The 16383-nt window shown below is 40.6% G+C and overlaps 1 protein-coding gene across 1 annotated transcript in view; it reads right to left on the bottom strand.

Annotated features, from left to right (window-relative positions):
* Positions 1-15347, bottom strand: part of LOC122450481 (fatty acid desaturase 2-like protein FADS2B) — a 914319-nt gene extending 898972 nt beyond the window's left edge. Inside the window, exons 1-2 of the mRNA XM_043482856.1 lie at positions 14784-15347; positions 2441-2551 (exon numbers count right to left, since the gene is read on the bottom strand). Coding sequence (XP_043338791.1) covers positions 2441-2551; positions 14784-15104 — 432 coding nt within the window. The 5' untranslated portion in view covers positions 15105-15347. The remainder of the gene's footprint in view (positions 1-2440; positions 2552-14783) is intronic.
* Between the last annotated feature and the right edge of the window lie 1036 nt (positions 15348-16383).

Genomic DNA, 16383 nt, shown 5'->3' on the forward strand with positions numbered 1-16383 from the left:
ACATGAACTGAGAACTTCCAGATATACAAGTTGGATTTAGAAAAGGCAGAGGAACCAAAAATCAAATTACCAATATCTGTTGGATCATAGAAGAAGCAAGAGAATTCCAAAAAATAAAATTAAAAAAAATCTGCTTCACTGACTACACTAATATTCCTGCCGGTTTACTGTTTCTTCTGATCCTTTGTGGATCACAACAAGCCATGGAAAATTCTTAACAAGATGGGAGTACTAGACCATCTTACCTGCCTCATGAGAAACCTGTATGCAGGCCAAGAAGCAACAGTTTGAACCAGACTTGGAACAATGGACTGGTTCAAAATTGGGAAAGGAGTACATCATGGCTGTATATTGTCACCCTGCTTATTTAATTTATATGCAGAGCACATCAAGTGAAATGCTGTGCTGAATGAAGCAGAAGCTGGGATCAAGATCGCTGGGAGAAATATCAACAACTTCAGATAGGATCATAGCACTCTAATGGCAGAAAGTTAACAGGAACTAAAGAGTCTGTTGATGAAGGTGAAAGAGGAGGGTAAAAAAGCTGGCTTCAAACTCAACATTCAAAAAATGAAGATCATGACATTCAGTCCAATCACTTCCTTCAAATAGATGGTGAGAAAATAGAAACAGTGACAGGCTTTATTTTCTTGGGCTTCAAAAATCACTGCAGCCAGTGATTGCAGCCATGAAATTAAAAGATGCTTGCTCCTTGGAAGAAAAGCAGTGACAAAGGTAGACAGCATATTATAAAGCAGAGACGTTAGTTTGCCAACAAAGGTCCATATAGTCAAAGTTATGGGTTTTCCAGTAGTCATGTATGGATGTGAGAGTTGGACATGAAAGAAGGCTGAGAATCAAAGAATTGTTGTTCTTGAACTGTGGTGTTGGAGAAAACCCTTGAGAGTCCCTTGGACAGCAGGGAGATCAAACCTGTCAGTCCTACAGGAAATCAACCCTGGGTATTCATTGAAATGACTGATGGTTAAGCTGAAGCTCCAATACATTGGCCACCTGATAAAAGAACCAACTCATTGGAAAAGATCCTGGTGCCTGGAAAGGTTGAGGGCAGGAAGAGCAGAGGGCGACAGAGGATGAGATGTTTGGATGGCATCATGGACTCAATGGACATGAGTTAGAGCAAACTCTGGGAGATAGTGACGGAACATGGAGGCCTGGAGTGCTGCAGTTCACGGGGTCGCAGAGTCAGACGTGACTTACTGACCGAACAACAGCATCTCGGCTCCTACACCTTGTCACAGAAACCAGGCTCGGTGTCCAGGCTGTCTGCCTGAGGGCCCACTCATCTCAATACAGTGCATTGCTTCCTGACACACAGCCTTGAGGGATGCACATGGGCCTAAGGAGTCAGCCTAAGTATTCCTCTTCGTCCTGCACGTAACCAGTCCTGTCTCCTCAGATTCCTCCTATCCCCTTGAGAGTTTGTTTCTACATTTCTTAAAGTGGAAATGTAATTCTTATTCTTTCTGCCTCACAGCGATATCTGGATCACCACTTTATACAAAGTATTTCAAAAGAATGGTACAATTGTAACCTGTTTTAAAACATGAAGTGCAAAAGAAAAAAAAAATGCAGTGCTTAATATTAGCTAAAATCCCTTTAAGCTTTATGTGCAACCATTCTAGTGAATTCTAGTTTTATGGACGTGCCTGCCCTCTGAAGACAGTTTTTCAGTCAACCAAAGTCTTGGCAAAAGGGAGCGAGGTGGGAGGGGGGTTCAGGATGGGGAACACATGTAAATCCATGGCTGATTCATGTCAATGCATGGCAAAACCACTACAATATTGTAAAGTAATTAGCCTCCAACTAATAAAAATAAATGGAAAAAAAAAAAAGAAAGAAAACGGTGCTTTTTGTGGGGAATACCCAAAGGTTTGGAGCCAGAAGGAGGTGAACTGGAGTTCCTGTTCTTTGCATTTCAGAAGGTAGTTTATTCTCCTAGAATTGTAATTTCTCCGATTGTAAAAAGAACTATAGTTAGGATATAGTCACATCATTGATTCAACAGCTATTTATGGAATTCCTACTACAGTTCCAATCCTGTGCTGGTAGGTACTGAGGACACGTAGTCTCTGGTCTCATGGAAACTAACAGGGAACATCAAACAATTATAAGCAGACATGGAAAAAGAAAAGTTATGTGTAAGTTGTGTGGCAAGAAGTAGGTAGTTAGAAACATGGAATTACTGTTTGGCACAGGGACAAGCATTCCATTCCTTTGTTTCTCAGAGCTTTAAGAATTCTGAGGATCTAAGGAGGATGACATTATTTTGAAATACTTGGAATCCTCTTATTTAAGCTATTGCAGGCCCTCCCAGACATGATGATGGCTGGTTTCCCACAGAAAATGATAAGTTGGCCCTGAAATATACCTCGTCCCCATTCCTCTGCATACTCTTGAGTCCTCAGACTTCACTTACGTTTTTGTTTCTCTCCTGATTGGGCTCTTCTGGAGCAAGCTCTCCAATGAGCAGGGGTTTAAGGTACAACTGCACAATGTCAGGGTCCGGATGCATGGCTCTGAAGACATCCTGTGAATCAGAGAGAACTGTTAGAGGCTTAAAAAGACATGCTTACAACACAGATATCTCCTCTTTCTTATTTCATTCTGTACCGACCTTAGGAATCAGCACAGGCTATGTTATAGAGCATTTACTTCTAACCCTAGGTTGATATTTCAAGTTCATTGATCAGAATTATCCTTGAAATTCTTCCATGAAAGCCTCACAATGGCGATTCACCCACTGAGTGCATGCCTTACTAGGCAAGTCCTGGGTAGAAAGTTGATCCCCAAGCATTGGAAGACATCGTTGTTTATTTTATTGAGCACCAGAAGTAGTTGACTTTGAAATTATGGGTCATGGTGAATCTTTAGAGTCAAACCTCAGGCTTGGTGTGGAAGTTGCCCACATTATTTGGGGCATGCAGCAACCAGGACTGCCTATGCAAATCACATCTATCAGAGTTTCCCTTTTAGTTCTTGACCAAGGACCAGAGGACAGAGGCTCTCACATTAAGTTATTTCCAAGGAAAGACAAGTTAAAGTTGATGATGATAACAAATGTCTAAGAGGGCATAGGAGCAAAGCCCTCAAATTTTTAGTTGTCTAAAGTAGCACTTTCTTGGCTAAGTTTATCACTGAAGAAACCTTAACACTATTTCTAAAAGAAAACAAAACAACAACAACAAAAGAAATTAAAAAAAAAAAAAAAAAAAAACACCATAGCATTCTCTTTAGGGGCTTGAGACAGGCACAAAATAGAGCTGACCCACTATATTTTGCCAAATCCATTCCCATTTTAGGTAGTAACTCCAAGTGGCTATGAGAAGGATGTTGATTCTCAAGTCCTGCTTAAGTTTGGAAATAAGAGATAGAGTTTTGTTTTTGTTTTGTTTTGTTTTTCCCCTCCCGGGATTTAAACTGGTTTGGGGCAAAGGAGGCTTCTCCAAGACTAAGATACTGGGCTTCTTGCTATTATGGCTATGAGAATAGGAAGGATTTAGTATGAAGAGAAATAACCAAGGTTTTAATGTGAATGTGTGGAATCCATACACAATACTTTGGAGTGGTGGTGTTGCCTAGTGCTGATTAAGAAACTGGATCCCCGAGCAGCCTTCCTCCACCCAAGTTCAGTACTTGCTGTGTAATTGTGGACAAGTCTCTTAACCAGTCCATGCTCCTGTTTTCTCTTCCCTAACATGGGAGTGACTGTAATAGGTACTCAGTATATAAAGTTATTATAGAAATTAAGTGAATTGATTAGAATCTGAGTGGCTTATAGTAAATTCTCAGACATATTAGTTCTCTTTCCTATGTGTATACCTCTGGGCTTCCTTGGTGGCTCAGATGGTAAAGAATCTGCCTGCAATACAGGAGAGCCCTGTTAGATCCCTGGGTTGGGAAGATCACCTGGAGAAGGGAAAGGCTACCCATTCCAGTATTCTTGCCTGCAGAAATCCACGGACAGAGGAGCCTGGTGGACTATAGTCCATGGTGTTGCAAAGAGTTGTACATGACTGAACGACTAAGACATATAGGGATAAGAGCAACCTGCTTTTCTTCTCTTCAGTGAAATATAACAGTTCAGAGATTTTCTTTCCATACTCCACTTGGAGTGAACTCTGAATTGTTTTAGTGAATACAATGAACCCTCCATCTTCAAAATCTAAAGCAACTTTAGATATAACTAGAACTACATGCAAGCCTACACATAAAGCATTTTCATATGTGTAGGCTTGTATGTATGTGTGTATATATATATATAATATATATATATGAATGAGGTTATTCAGAGGGGTGCAATATCAACCCTTTAGACTCACTTTTCTAGATTCACTGATGTAAGAAGGGATTTGCATCTGCTAGAACCAGTCCAGGATCTACTGTTCATTCTGCATTTGCACACTTTCTCTGACCCCCTCGGGAAATGCTGCTTTCAAAGATGTGTTTTCGTGTCACATTCAATGACTCTAAAGTTAGTTTACCTAACAGGATGAGAGTCATTCGGTGATTACAAATGTGACTAAACGTTTCAGGATGGCCCATACTGAAAAATCATGTTCTGCCTGTTGTTAAGGAACAGATGAGGGTGAGAAACACTCTGAGGGATCAAGATCAGAGTGTAGAGGAGGGTGAGGCCCTAGATTTGCATCTCACTCTGAGCAGTCATCCGGAGCCCTGGAAAAGTGTGCTGATGCTAATGTTCCTCTGGGTTCACTGTTTCTTCTGATCTTCAGCAAGATTCACAGGTCAGTACTGTGACAACAGAGACTGAAGACCCACAGAGTTTTCCAGAATAGTAAGAACTGCCCTGCTGTGTGGAACTCTTTTCATTGTATTAATGGGCAGTACAGAAGTGCTTAGGCAGTCTTAGAATATTCAGTTTGAAGGAATTTGCCTATTAGAGTCTAGATACAGAGTAAGTTATGAAATCTCCTTCTCTAAAGACCTTCAAAAATAAGTTTTGTTTTTTTTGTAATTAACTTTATTTGGCAAGTATGCTCCTCTTGAAGAAAGTCTGGGCTAAATGAAAGGGAGAGGGAATAATACCTTTTTTTTTTTTTTTTTTTCCACTTTATCCTGTGTACAAGGTGCTCTATGGGCCAACTCATCATCATCAACTTAGTTTTGTGAGGTTCCATCATTTTTGTTATACATATAAAGACTCCAAATCTCAGGACATTTCCACAGTAAGTGGGAGAGACAGGATTTGAACTCAAGTCTATGTGGCTTTAAAGCCAGGAAGTCATAAGGTCCATTCCAGTCTTAACATGTACAGTTCTTTTCCTGAAAGAAGGGTGACACGAGATTGTTTTGGCAGGATGTTAAGATCACTATATGCATGCTAGCCAGTTAGTAAAGGTGTTTCCCACCTTAGGTTTTAATCACGTGCATCACTTTGTCTGTGGCCCCAACCTACTTCTCCAGGTTTTTCTCTCACCATACCCTTCAGGCCTCATCCTGTCTGATGTAAGTCTCCCTGTTCTATAAACATTCCATGACCCTGTGTAGTTCTGAAGCTTTGTGATACATACGGCTCCCTTTGCCTTGACTGCTCCCTCCATTTTTTCAACTTAAAAGTTCCTTCTCATTCTTGAACATCCAGATGAAACATGCCTCCCTAACACAGTCAGGAAAGTTATTTATGATCTCTTCTGGGCTCCCATGACACTGTGTTCCTAAAGCTTTTCAAATGATGTTGTAGTGACACTGTATTCACAAAGGCCTTCTTAGTGGCTTTTGGCTTTTTCGAAGACTGGGACCATGCACTATTGATTAAATTATACATGATGTTTCTCGCTGTGCCTGGAATATGACATGGGATCAAGAGATGTCTCATGAATAAGGGAAAGGGTGAATGAATAGAGCAGTATATGATTTCTCTAACAAGGAGAAAGTTGAGAAGCATTGAGTTCAAAGGATATGGGTCTTAAGCACTGCTGTCTCTTCCCCGCTCTCAGCATCTCTATTTTCTGACCTCTTAACTACTTTATACTCTCTCATTTTTGTCTGTTATCTTTTGATTCACTTCTCAAGCATCATCTCTATTTCCTAACCTATTCATAAATTTACACTGTAGCTCCTCTTAAGACTGATTATTTCCCAAACAGTATCAACACAGAGGAAATGTGTGATTATCTTTGCTTTCACAAGTGAGTTTGGAAATCCTGCTGATTTTTTGCTCTTATTTAATGGGGGACGGAAAGCTGTCCTTTATTGGAAGAGCAGTATGATCCCTAGTGGGAGAGACAAGTATGTAAAGTGAGAAGGCCTGAGAAGAATCACGTCCTTACAATTTAACTACTGTATACTGGCTGTGACCTGCATCAAGGCACTTGGCCTAGAGGGCATGTGTGGGTTGAAACCCAGGAGACACTCCATTTGCCAAATCTTTTTCTGCAACCAACCAAAGTGTGTGCCTATAAAATTTACACCAAACTACAGCATAGGGAGCAGTGCAGGATGTTGTTTATACTGGGAAAATGCTTAATTTCTCAAGATTCGATTTGTTTTCTAACTGTGGATACTACTTATTCTCCCACATGGGCTCATTCATTCCTTCATTCATTTATTCAGTCATTACAAAACCTTGCTGAAGACTTAGCCTGGCAACAAAGAGCTTAAGCTTTGGAGTCAGATGCCATTAAATGATGATATTTTTATATAATTATTATTTGATTCATCTGAATTGGGTTGAAATTTCCGCAAATTCAGAAAAAACAAAAGCACCCATAGTGAATATATGTATATAGTCACAAAATCAATATAACTAGAACATAGATTGTGATTTACTTATCTCAAAAAGCTCACCACGGGACTTTCCTGTCAGTCTGGTGATTAAGACTCCATGCTTCCAATGGAGGGGTGTGGGTTCCATCCCTGTTGGGCAACTTAGGTCCCCCACGCCTTGCAGCCTAGCCAAAAAACCAGAAACTCACCAGAATATCCAATACCCAACCGCAGACACCCATTCCTACATCTTTGGGTAATTTCTCTTCTGGTTCCTTCTCAGATCTCACCTGTTTCAAGGCAAATGCTAAATCGAGGTCCCTCGTATTTCTGGAAGATCACAATTTTTGAGTAGGCTGATTTATAGGGAGAATACAGTTTGTGCCTTCGTTCTGGAAAAGAGCCACTTTGGAGTGGAGAATGTTTACATGAAGTCACCAAGATTCCCCTCCACCCACAGGGATAAACAGAGGGCTATTTTTTGCCATAACTCACTCTATTATTTGAGAACTTTCATTATTTGAGATGTTTTCCTGTGATATATTTACTGAGCTCCAGGCCAGATTCTCTCTCTGTCCAGCGTCCCGACCAAACCTGTTCATCTTCCTGGCTTCATTACCTCATAAGGGCAACTGCCACCCACTTACCTACATAAGTCATCCATCAGGCAGTTTAGACCCCTTACTCCTGCTTATTTACCCAGCCACTTATCCCCTGTTATAAATTATGTCTCCTGGTTATCCATCCCCTCTTCCTCATTTCTGTTGTCAGTGTCTTACTCAGGATTTCAGCATGTTCTGTAGACTCCTTCCTTTGATTCTTTAATTGTTTTTTTTTTTTTTTTTTAATGTGGGACCATAGCCTATTGACAATGTTGTGATAGCTTCAGGTGGACAGCAAAGGGACTCAGCCATACGGATAACTGTATCCATTCTGCCTTGACTAAGTCTTCTTGATCTTCAAACTTTACTTAACCTCCAGGCTGTTTGAAAAAGAGTCCCTCTTCATGGCCATTATCACCCATTAGCACTTTAACTGCACTTGTCTCTTTACTCTTGTACCTATTTTTTAACTTGAACCGTCATTCAAATGAGAATCAAATTAAAATTTAATTTTAAAGTAAAAAAAAAAATGTTGACAGCCCACCAAAGATGCAGTTATTACTGATGACAACTTTCCTTTTATAAACAGCTGGAATCCTGGTTGGTTTCCTTGTAGGACTGGGTGTAGGGAGGGATGCTGGGCTAGAGAAGTGTCATTACCTGCAGCGGGAGGAGAGGAAGACCTACAGTGATGGTAAAATCCAGAGTCCTTTGCTCAGAACTCAAGATTCTTTCTCCCCCTCCTCCTTCTCTTGTCTCTTTCTTTACTTCCCACACCCTTCATCCTCTCTTCTTCCTTCCTCTCTTCTCATCCTCAAGCCATCATGTTGACCAGGATTGTGCTAAGCAAAGGATATGGCCAAGCCGGGACACCTATTCTGCTGGTGCTTACTCACAATGTGAACCTGATCCGTATCCCACCTCTGTACACATCCTCTCCTGCCCCGCTCTAGCCTTGCCTCTATTGATTTCACATGACTGACTCTTTTGGACTTGCATACAGCTCGTTCTTCTTCCACCTTGCAGTCTTCCAAGCACTTGAAACAAATTTTGCTCTATTTCCTCTGGGCTTTTTTCATATTTTTCCTGTCATATTGGATTTTTACTCTGATGAAGAGTTTGAGTTTCTCAGTGTCCCTCTCAGAGCATGATGTTCAGACACAAGGAGGTGGATGACCACACACATTGGGTAATAACCTTGACTTCTTTGTTCTGAACATGCTGCTCTTGCACACACCTCACAAGATTGTGTTTACTTCTTTTGTGGAGCCCAGAAATATTGTGGACTTACTTATATAAAACTTGGGACTTCCCAGGTGGCACTAGTCATAAAGAACCCTCCTGCCAATGCAGGAGACATAAGAGATGAAGGTTTGATCCCTGGGTAGGGAAGATCCCCTGGAGGAGAGTAGGATAACTCATTCCAGTATTCTTTCCTGGAGAATTGCCAAGTACAGAGGAGCCTAGTGGGCTATAGTCCATAGGGTTACCCAGAGTCAGACATGACTGAAGTAACTTACACAACTTAGAATACAATGATACTTCATATGGACATATTGTAATCTATATAATTAATTCTTCTTGTTGGACTTATAGGTCATTTCTGGCTTTTCATAGGTAAGTTTTTCCAGGTGAGAAGATCTAAGCCTTGATTTTATTTATTAGCATTGTGTATTAACTTCAAATCACACAATATGAAAAAAATCAGATAAACAATACGTGCAGTAACAGGAATTCATGTGCCTGTGCCTTGTATAATAGACTTACCCTCTTCCAGCAACACAAGAGAGGACTCTACACATGGACATCACCCGATCTTCAACACTGAAATCAGATATATTAGATTCTTTGCAGCCAGAGGTTGAGAAGCTCTATAGAGTCAGCAAAAGTAAGACCAGAAGGTGACTGTGGCTCAGATCATGAACTTCTTATTGCCAAATTCAGACTTAAATTGAAGAAAGTGGGGAAAACCACTAGATCTCTCTGGTATGACCTAAATCAAATCCCTTACAATTATACAGTGGAAGTGAGAAATAGATTCTAGGGACTAGATCTGACAGATAAAGTGATGAACTATAGATGTAGGTTCATGACATTGTACAGGAGAGAGGGAGCAAGACCATCCCCAAGAAAAAGAAATGCAAAAAAGCAAAATGGCTGTCTGAGGAGGCCTTACAAATAGCTTTGACAGGAAGAGACATGAAAAGCAAAGGAAAAAAGGAGGGATATACCCGTCTGAATGCAGAGTTCCAAAGAATAGCAAGGAGAGATAAGCAAGCCTTCCTCAGTGATCAATGAAAAGAAATAGAGGAAAACAATAGAATGGGAAAAACTAGAGATCTCTTCAAGAAAGTTAAAGATACCAAGGGAACATTTCATGCAAAGATTGGCTCAATAAAGGACAGAAATATTATGGAACAAACAGAAACCAAAAATATTTAGAAAAGGTGGCAAGGATATATAGAAGAACTGTACAAAAAAAAATCTTCAAGACCCAGGTAATCACGATGGAGTTGTCACTCACCTAGAGCCAGACATCCTGGAATGTGAAGTCAAGTGGGCCTTAGGAAGCATCACTACAAACAAAGCTAGTGGAGGGGATGGAAATCCAGTTGAGCTCTTTCAAAACCTAAAAGATGATGCTGTGAAAGTGCTGCACTCATTTTGCCAGCAAATTTGGAAAACTCGGTAGTGGACACAGGACTGGAAAAGGTCAGTTTCATTCCAATCCCAAAGAAAGACAATGCCAAAGAATACTCAAACTATTGCACAGTTGCACTCATCTCACATGCTAGTAAAGTAATGCTCAATCTCCAAGTCAGGCTTCAACATTGCATGAACCGTGAAATTCCACATGTTCAAGCTGGATTCAGAAAAGGTATAGGAACCAGAGACTAAATTGCCAAAATCTGCTGGATTATTGAAAAAGCAAGGGAGTTCCAGAAAAACACCTATTTGTGCTTTATTGACTATCCCAAAGCCTTTGACTGTGGATCACAATTAACTGTGGAAAATTCTGAAAGAGTTGGGAATACCAGACCACCTGACCTGCCTCTTGTGAAAACTGTATGCAGGTCAGGAAGCAACAGTTAGAACTGGACATGGAACAACAGACCGGTTCCAAATAGGAAAAGGAGTGTGTCAAGGCTGTATATTGTCACCCTGCTTATTTAACTTCTATGCAGAGTACATCATGAGAAACTCTGAGCTGGAGGAAGCACAAGCTGGAATCAAGATTGCTGGGAGAAATATCAATAACATCAGATATGCAGATGACACCACCCTTATGGCAGAAAGTGAAGAAGAACTAAAGAGCCTCTTGATGCAAGTGAAAGAGGAGAGTGAAAAAGTTGGCTTAAAGCTCAACATTCATAAAACTAAGATCATGGCATCCGGTCCCATCACTTCATGGCAAATAGATGGGAAACATTGGAAACAGTGGCAGACTTTATTTTTTGGGCTCCAAAATCACTGCAGATGGTGACTGCAGCCATGAAATTAAAAGACACTTACTCCTTGGGAGAAAAGTTATGACCAAGCTAGAGAGCATATTAAAAAGCAGAGATGTTACTTTGCCAACGAAGGTCCGTCTACTGAAGGCTATGTCTTTTTCCCAGTATTCATGTAGGGATGTGAGAGTTGCACTATAAACAAATGTGAGCACCAAAGAATTGATGCTTTTGAAATATGGTTTTGGAGAAGACCTTTTAGAGTTCCTTGGACTGCAAGGACATCCAACCAGTCCATCCTACAGGAAATCAGTCTTGAATATTCATTGGAAGGACTGATGTTGAAGCTGAAACTCCACTGCTTTTGTCACCTGATGCAAAGAGCTGACTCATTTGATAAGATCCTGATGCTAGGAAAGGTTGTAGGTGGGAGGAGAAGAGAATGACAGAGGATGAGGTGATTGGATGGCAGCAGTGCCTCAATGGATATGAGTTTAAGTAAACTCTGTGTGTTGGTGATGGACAGGCAGGCCTGTTGTGCTGCAGTCCATGGGGTCACAAAGAGTTGGACATGATGGAGCAACTAACTTACTCTAGTAAAATTCCTTGAAAAAAATGACAACTTATTTCAGAATAACTAAGTAATAATAAACACCATTTTTTGAGTGTTTAATCTGTCCCAGGTATAAGAAGAAAACCTTTATTTTATCTCCACTGACTTTGACAACCATACTAAGATAGAAGTATCATTATCCCACTTTCTAGATAAAGGAGCTGAGGTTCCAAGAACTTCAGCAAGCTTCTCAGGACATTCCTGGTAAGTGGAGGAGCCCAGATAGAAACCACACCTCTTTCATTCCCAAATTTGTACTCTTAAACATTAGACTGGACACCTCACAAAGTTTAGAATGATTCACCACATGAATGAATGAATGAGTGACCTTATGGAACAAATTACCTTGGTATCATTATGCACTTTTCATGAGAAGGATGGAGGCTTGGGGAAGAGTTTCTATGTAAATAAGGAAAGATGCTCCCCTCTGGGCAGGTGCAGCTATGGTCCAGGGCTTGTGCACAGAGATCATATTTGGTGCACATTTGCCTTTCAGGGTACAGCTTGCAAAAAGTTTTTAGGCTGTAGAGAGAGCATTTGACCTTAGGTTCTCTGACTTCTTGGTCTTCCCTCCTTCCCTAGAGAGCATGCTGTTTCTCCACCACGTATTCCTCTGTTCCCAGTAGGCAACAATCAGGACTTCTAAGCAGGTGGTAAACAGGAAATGTGAGTCACATCTCTGAGGCTATGGATGCTGTGATATGAATAACAGTAGCTATAGCTTAATGAAAGGTGCATCTGGTATTATGCTAAACCCTTTACAAGCTTTAGTATCATTTACCAATTAGATAGGTAAGGTAGTTCCTATTATGTAGATGATGAAGCTGAGTTCCAGAGCATTTCAGGGACTTTCCCAGGCTTATGTAACCAGTATACTGCACCTCAGGCTCCATGTTCTCTGAGTGGCCATGGAATACCGTGGTTGTCAGAATTCTCCTGGCACCCTTCCATTCTTCTCTAGCCATCATCCCCTGGAGACTTTTCTCTGAACATTCTGGATCTGCCTTCTAAAAGTCTAGGGCACATGACTGACCATGCTCAGGGTGTTCATCCTCAAGACACAAATCCTAAGGTGTCATGTGTATTTTCCCATAACATTCAATTCTTTCTTGTTGACTAGAATTGGATGCAGAATCATGATCTTTCTCTGAGTTCTGGGAGATAAAACTCACCAGCAAATGACAAATTCATCAGCTGAGCTTCTTCCTGCAAGCTACATCTACCAGTTATATTCAAGGTGGTTGAAGGTACATATTTTTCTAACACATCCTCTGAGCTGATTCTGTGACTTGTGTTAGAAAAGCATTGTCCATATTTTCTTTGTGTTGTGGAGATGAGATCTGTAGTATTTTTTTTCCTTTTTTTTTTGTCACATTATTTTTTTAAGTGAAGTATAATTGCTTTACAGAATTTTGTGGTTTTCTGTCATACATCAACAAGTATTTTTTCCCTTTATTTTTGTTAATCTTTCCCCTGATTCTTGCACAAATGCCTGTCACTTGGCTTCTTCTATCCTCAGCTCTCTGGCTTCCTAGGATCTTCCTGACATATGTGAGACTCCCATCATGGGCCACAAGCTCATGCACACTTTCCCAGGAAAAGGTTGAGCTTTGTTTTAAAAATATCAGATCAGACCGGAGTGGTGGGGATGTGGAAGGGTCTGCTCAGAAAGACATTCTTTGACTGCAGAATCAAGATGAGAAGATGATAGAAGATCCTGATTAGACAGAGAAGTTGAGAAATTTGGGGGAGATGAGAATTGGGGAAAGAAGATGCTGCTAGTGTCAAAAAACAAAATCTTTCTTTTTTGCAAACTTGCCATATGCTTGTGTATTCTGTTTTTATCAGTCAGGTAACACAGAGCAGAATTTCATGAATCAATATTTTTAATCCTATGCTTTGAAACCAGTTGGAAAAATTATATGCTAACATGAAAACAACAAGGGTAACATTAAAATAATGTTTAAATTTCTACTCTATAATATGCTAATTTTCTGATCTTGAATTAGTTTATTTAACACATTTTATTCTCCATTTTTTCATGTGTATAATGTGGAGAAAACATTCCTAATTGGGCTAAAATCAACTTTCTTATAGAATAATTTAGGGTGAATTCCTAAATGCATTTAAGGATTGAGAAACCTCCGTCTTCAATATTAAATGAAAATTTTGTTTTGAAGATCAGCTATAAAGGGCTTTATGGTAAAAAAAAAAAAAAAAAACCCTATCTGATTTAAAAATCTGTCACTGTTATTCGTGTGGCCTGAGATACATTATTTTCATGTTTTAGTATCAGTTTTTTCCATCTTTAATATGGGAATACCATTCACTTTCCTTACGATGAGGTTTAAGTGAGGTCATGCATTTGAATGTGTCTATGGTGTCTTTGGGCTTCCCAAGTGGTGCTAATGGTAAGAACACTCCTGCCAATGCTGGAGAGGTAAGAGATACAGGTTTGATCCCTGGGTCAGGAAGATCCCCCGGAAAAGAGAATGGCAACCCACTCCAGTATTCATGCCTGGAGAATCCCATGGACAGAGGTGCCTGGCAGAATGTGGTCCACAGGGACACAAAGAGTTGGACGCAGCTGAAGCGCCTTAACACACATGATGCATGGTATTTTAGGCATCCACTGAAAGTCTGTTTTTTCAGCTATTTTGGTGTAGGAGAGTTATGAGGAAAAACAGTGAAGGAAAGTGGTTAAGACTGAAAGTTAAGAAAGATAAGTGTTTTGAATCTGAGATCTGATGGCTGGGTGAACTTGGGTGAGTCACTTAACCAGTGATTTCAGTTACTTCTTCCATAAAAGCGGGTTGTATTACCTGTATCACACTGAATGAACTACACGACAAAAAAGAACTCTACAAAGTCTAAAAGCCTGTGTCACTGTACACTTTCAACATCGTTCAACATTTTGATGCTCGCCTGATGTATTGCTGTCTGTTTCACGCACTCCAGTTGTAGGAGTCTGAGAAATTTCTACTTGAGTGAAGACATTTTTTTCCAGATTTTACTCACTTATTTGTAACTTTCTTCTTATAAGACAATGACTCCATTTCAAAACAAGACAAACAAACAAACAAACAAAAAACATAATGCCAAGAACAAAAACCAAAACCTGAAATACACATAGTATCTACTGTCAGCACCTGAACTCATCCCAAAACTAGTGTAAATAATAGCTAGACCTTCAGGCTCAATTAGCTTTCAACTTTTTGCTGGATAGGAATCTTGAAAAATTGATTTGGGAGGAGATGAGTGATCATGGAGCTTGAACACATACTTGAAATGCTTTTGGAAAGACAGCCGAGGTCCCAGCCACCCAGCAGCTGGAACAGAGAGAGAGAGGGCAGACTTTGACTTCCTTACCGTGGCGTATTCCCCAGCGTAGTGGTTGAGAACCTTGCGCCCACCGGGATGCCTGTCCGCCCAGCCAGTAACATCGTAGACCTTGCGATTGATCACCAGCCACTGGTCAGTCTCCTGTCTGTGTCTCTGGATCTCCTGCCAGGTGTACCTGTTGAGGCTTTTCCTGGGCAAGTCACACTTCGCATTTGCCTCCTGCCTTGCAGAGAACTTGGCTTTTCCACTTGCTCCTGGTTTCCCATTTGCCTGATGCCTCGAACCTAGGTACAGCTGGTTCTCGTCTACAAGGCTCCCATTGCCCTCAGGCTTTTCTTCAAACATCATTGCCTTTGTACTTTTAGAATTTCTGGCTTGACACCTGGAATTTCTAATTCTCACCTGATTGAACTACAGAATGAACTTTTCCCTCTCCTTTCATTCCATGAAGTAAGAAGCCTATACAGAAAACTTTTTAGACTTCTTGACTCTTGGCAAACCTGATAGTGAGCTCCTTCCTAGCGTCTCACTTCTCTGTCCTGAGTCTTTTTTTGTCCTGATGAAGACTGTACTACCTTTTCCCGCACCCAACATTAGTCTGCCTGTCTCTCTTCTCTCTGCTGGCTGATCGTTTAGCAGTGTTCTTATTCGTCATTAAATGTCCCTTAGGCAAGAGCTGGAGCCAATCACAGTCCAGAGGATGGTGTGGCCTGACCCCTGGGAGGAGGGGCTGGGCTCCCTCTCTGCTGACTGCCTACACTGGCATCATGCTGGGTCAGGTGCATTACCTCTCCCCCATTGAAAGGAAGAGTTGTTTTAATTCAACACATGAGCAGAAGCTTTCAAAATCTCTAGGAGGATATGAAAGCTTCCTGGAATTGGGAAATGTTCTTTTGTTGTCGTTGTTAAGATTGGACATTTTCCTTTTATTCTGGTTTCCTCAGATTACTTTTTTTTTTTTAATAAATTGAGAAACCTGTATGCAGGTCACAAAGCAACAGAACTGGACATGGAACAACAGACTGGTTCCAAATAGGAAAAGGAGTATGTCAAGACTGTGTACTGTCACCCTGCTTATTTAACTTATATGCAGAGTACATCATGAGAAACTCTGGGCTGGAGGAAGCACAAGCTGGAATCAATATTACCGGGAGAATTATCAATAATATCAGATATGCAGATGGCACCACCCTTATGGCAGAAAGTGAAGAACTAAAAAGCCTCTTGATGAAAGTGAAAGAGGAGAGTGAAAAAGTTTTCTTAAAGCTCAAGATTCAGAAAACTAAGATCATGGCATCAGGTCCCCTCACTTCATGGCAAATAGATGGGGAAACTGTAAACAGTGGTTGACTATTTTAGGGGCTTCAAAATCACTGCAGATGGTGATGCCATGAAATTAAAAGATGCTTACTCCTTGGAAGGAAATTTATGACCAACCTAGACAGCACATTAAAAAGCAGAGACATTACTTTGCCAACAAAGTTCCGTCTAGTCAAGGCTATGGTTATTTCCCAGTATTCATGTATGGATGTGAAAGTTGGACTATAAGAAAGCTGAGCAGTGAAGAATTGATGCTTTTGACCTGTGGTGTTGTAGAAGACTCTTGAGAGTCCCTTGAATTGCAAGA

Source organism: Cervus canadensis, chromosome 11 (assembly GCF_019320065.1).
Source record: "Cervus canadensis isolate Bull #8, Minnesota chromosome 11, ASM1932006v1, whole genome shotgun sequence".
Taxonomy (NCBI): Eukaryota; Metazoa; Chordata; class Mammalia; order Artiodactyla; family Cervidae; genus Cervus; species Cervus canadensis.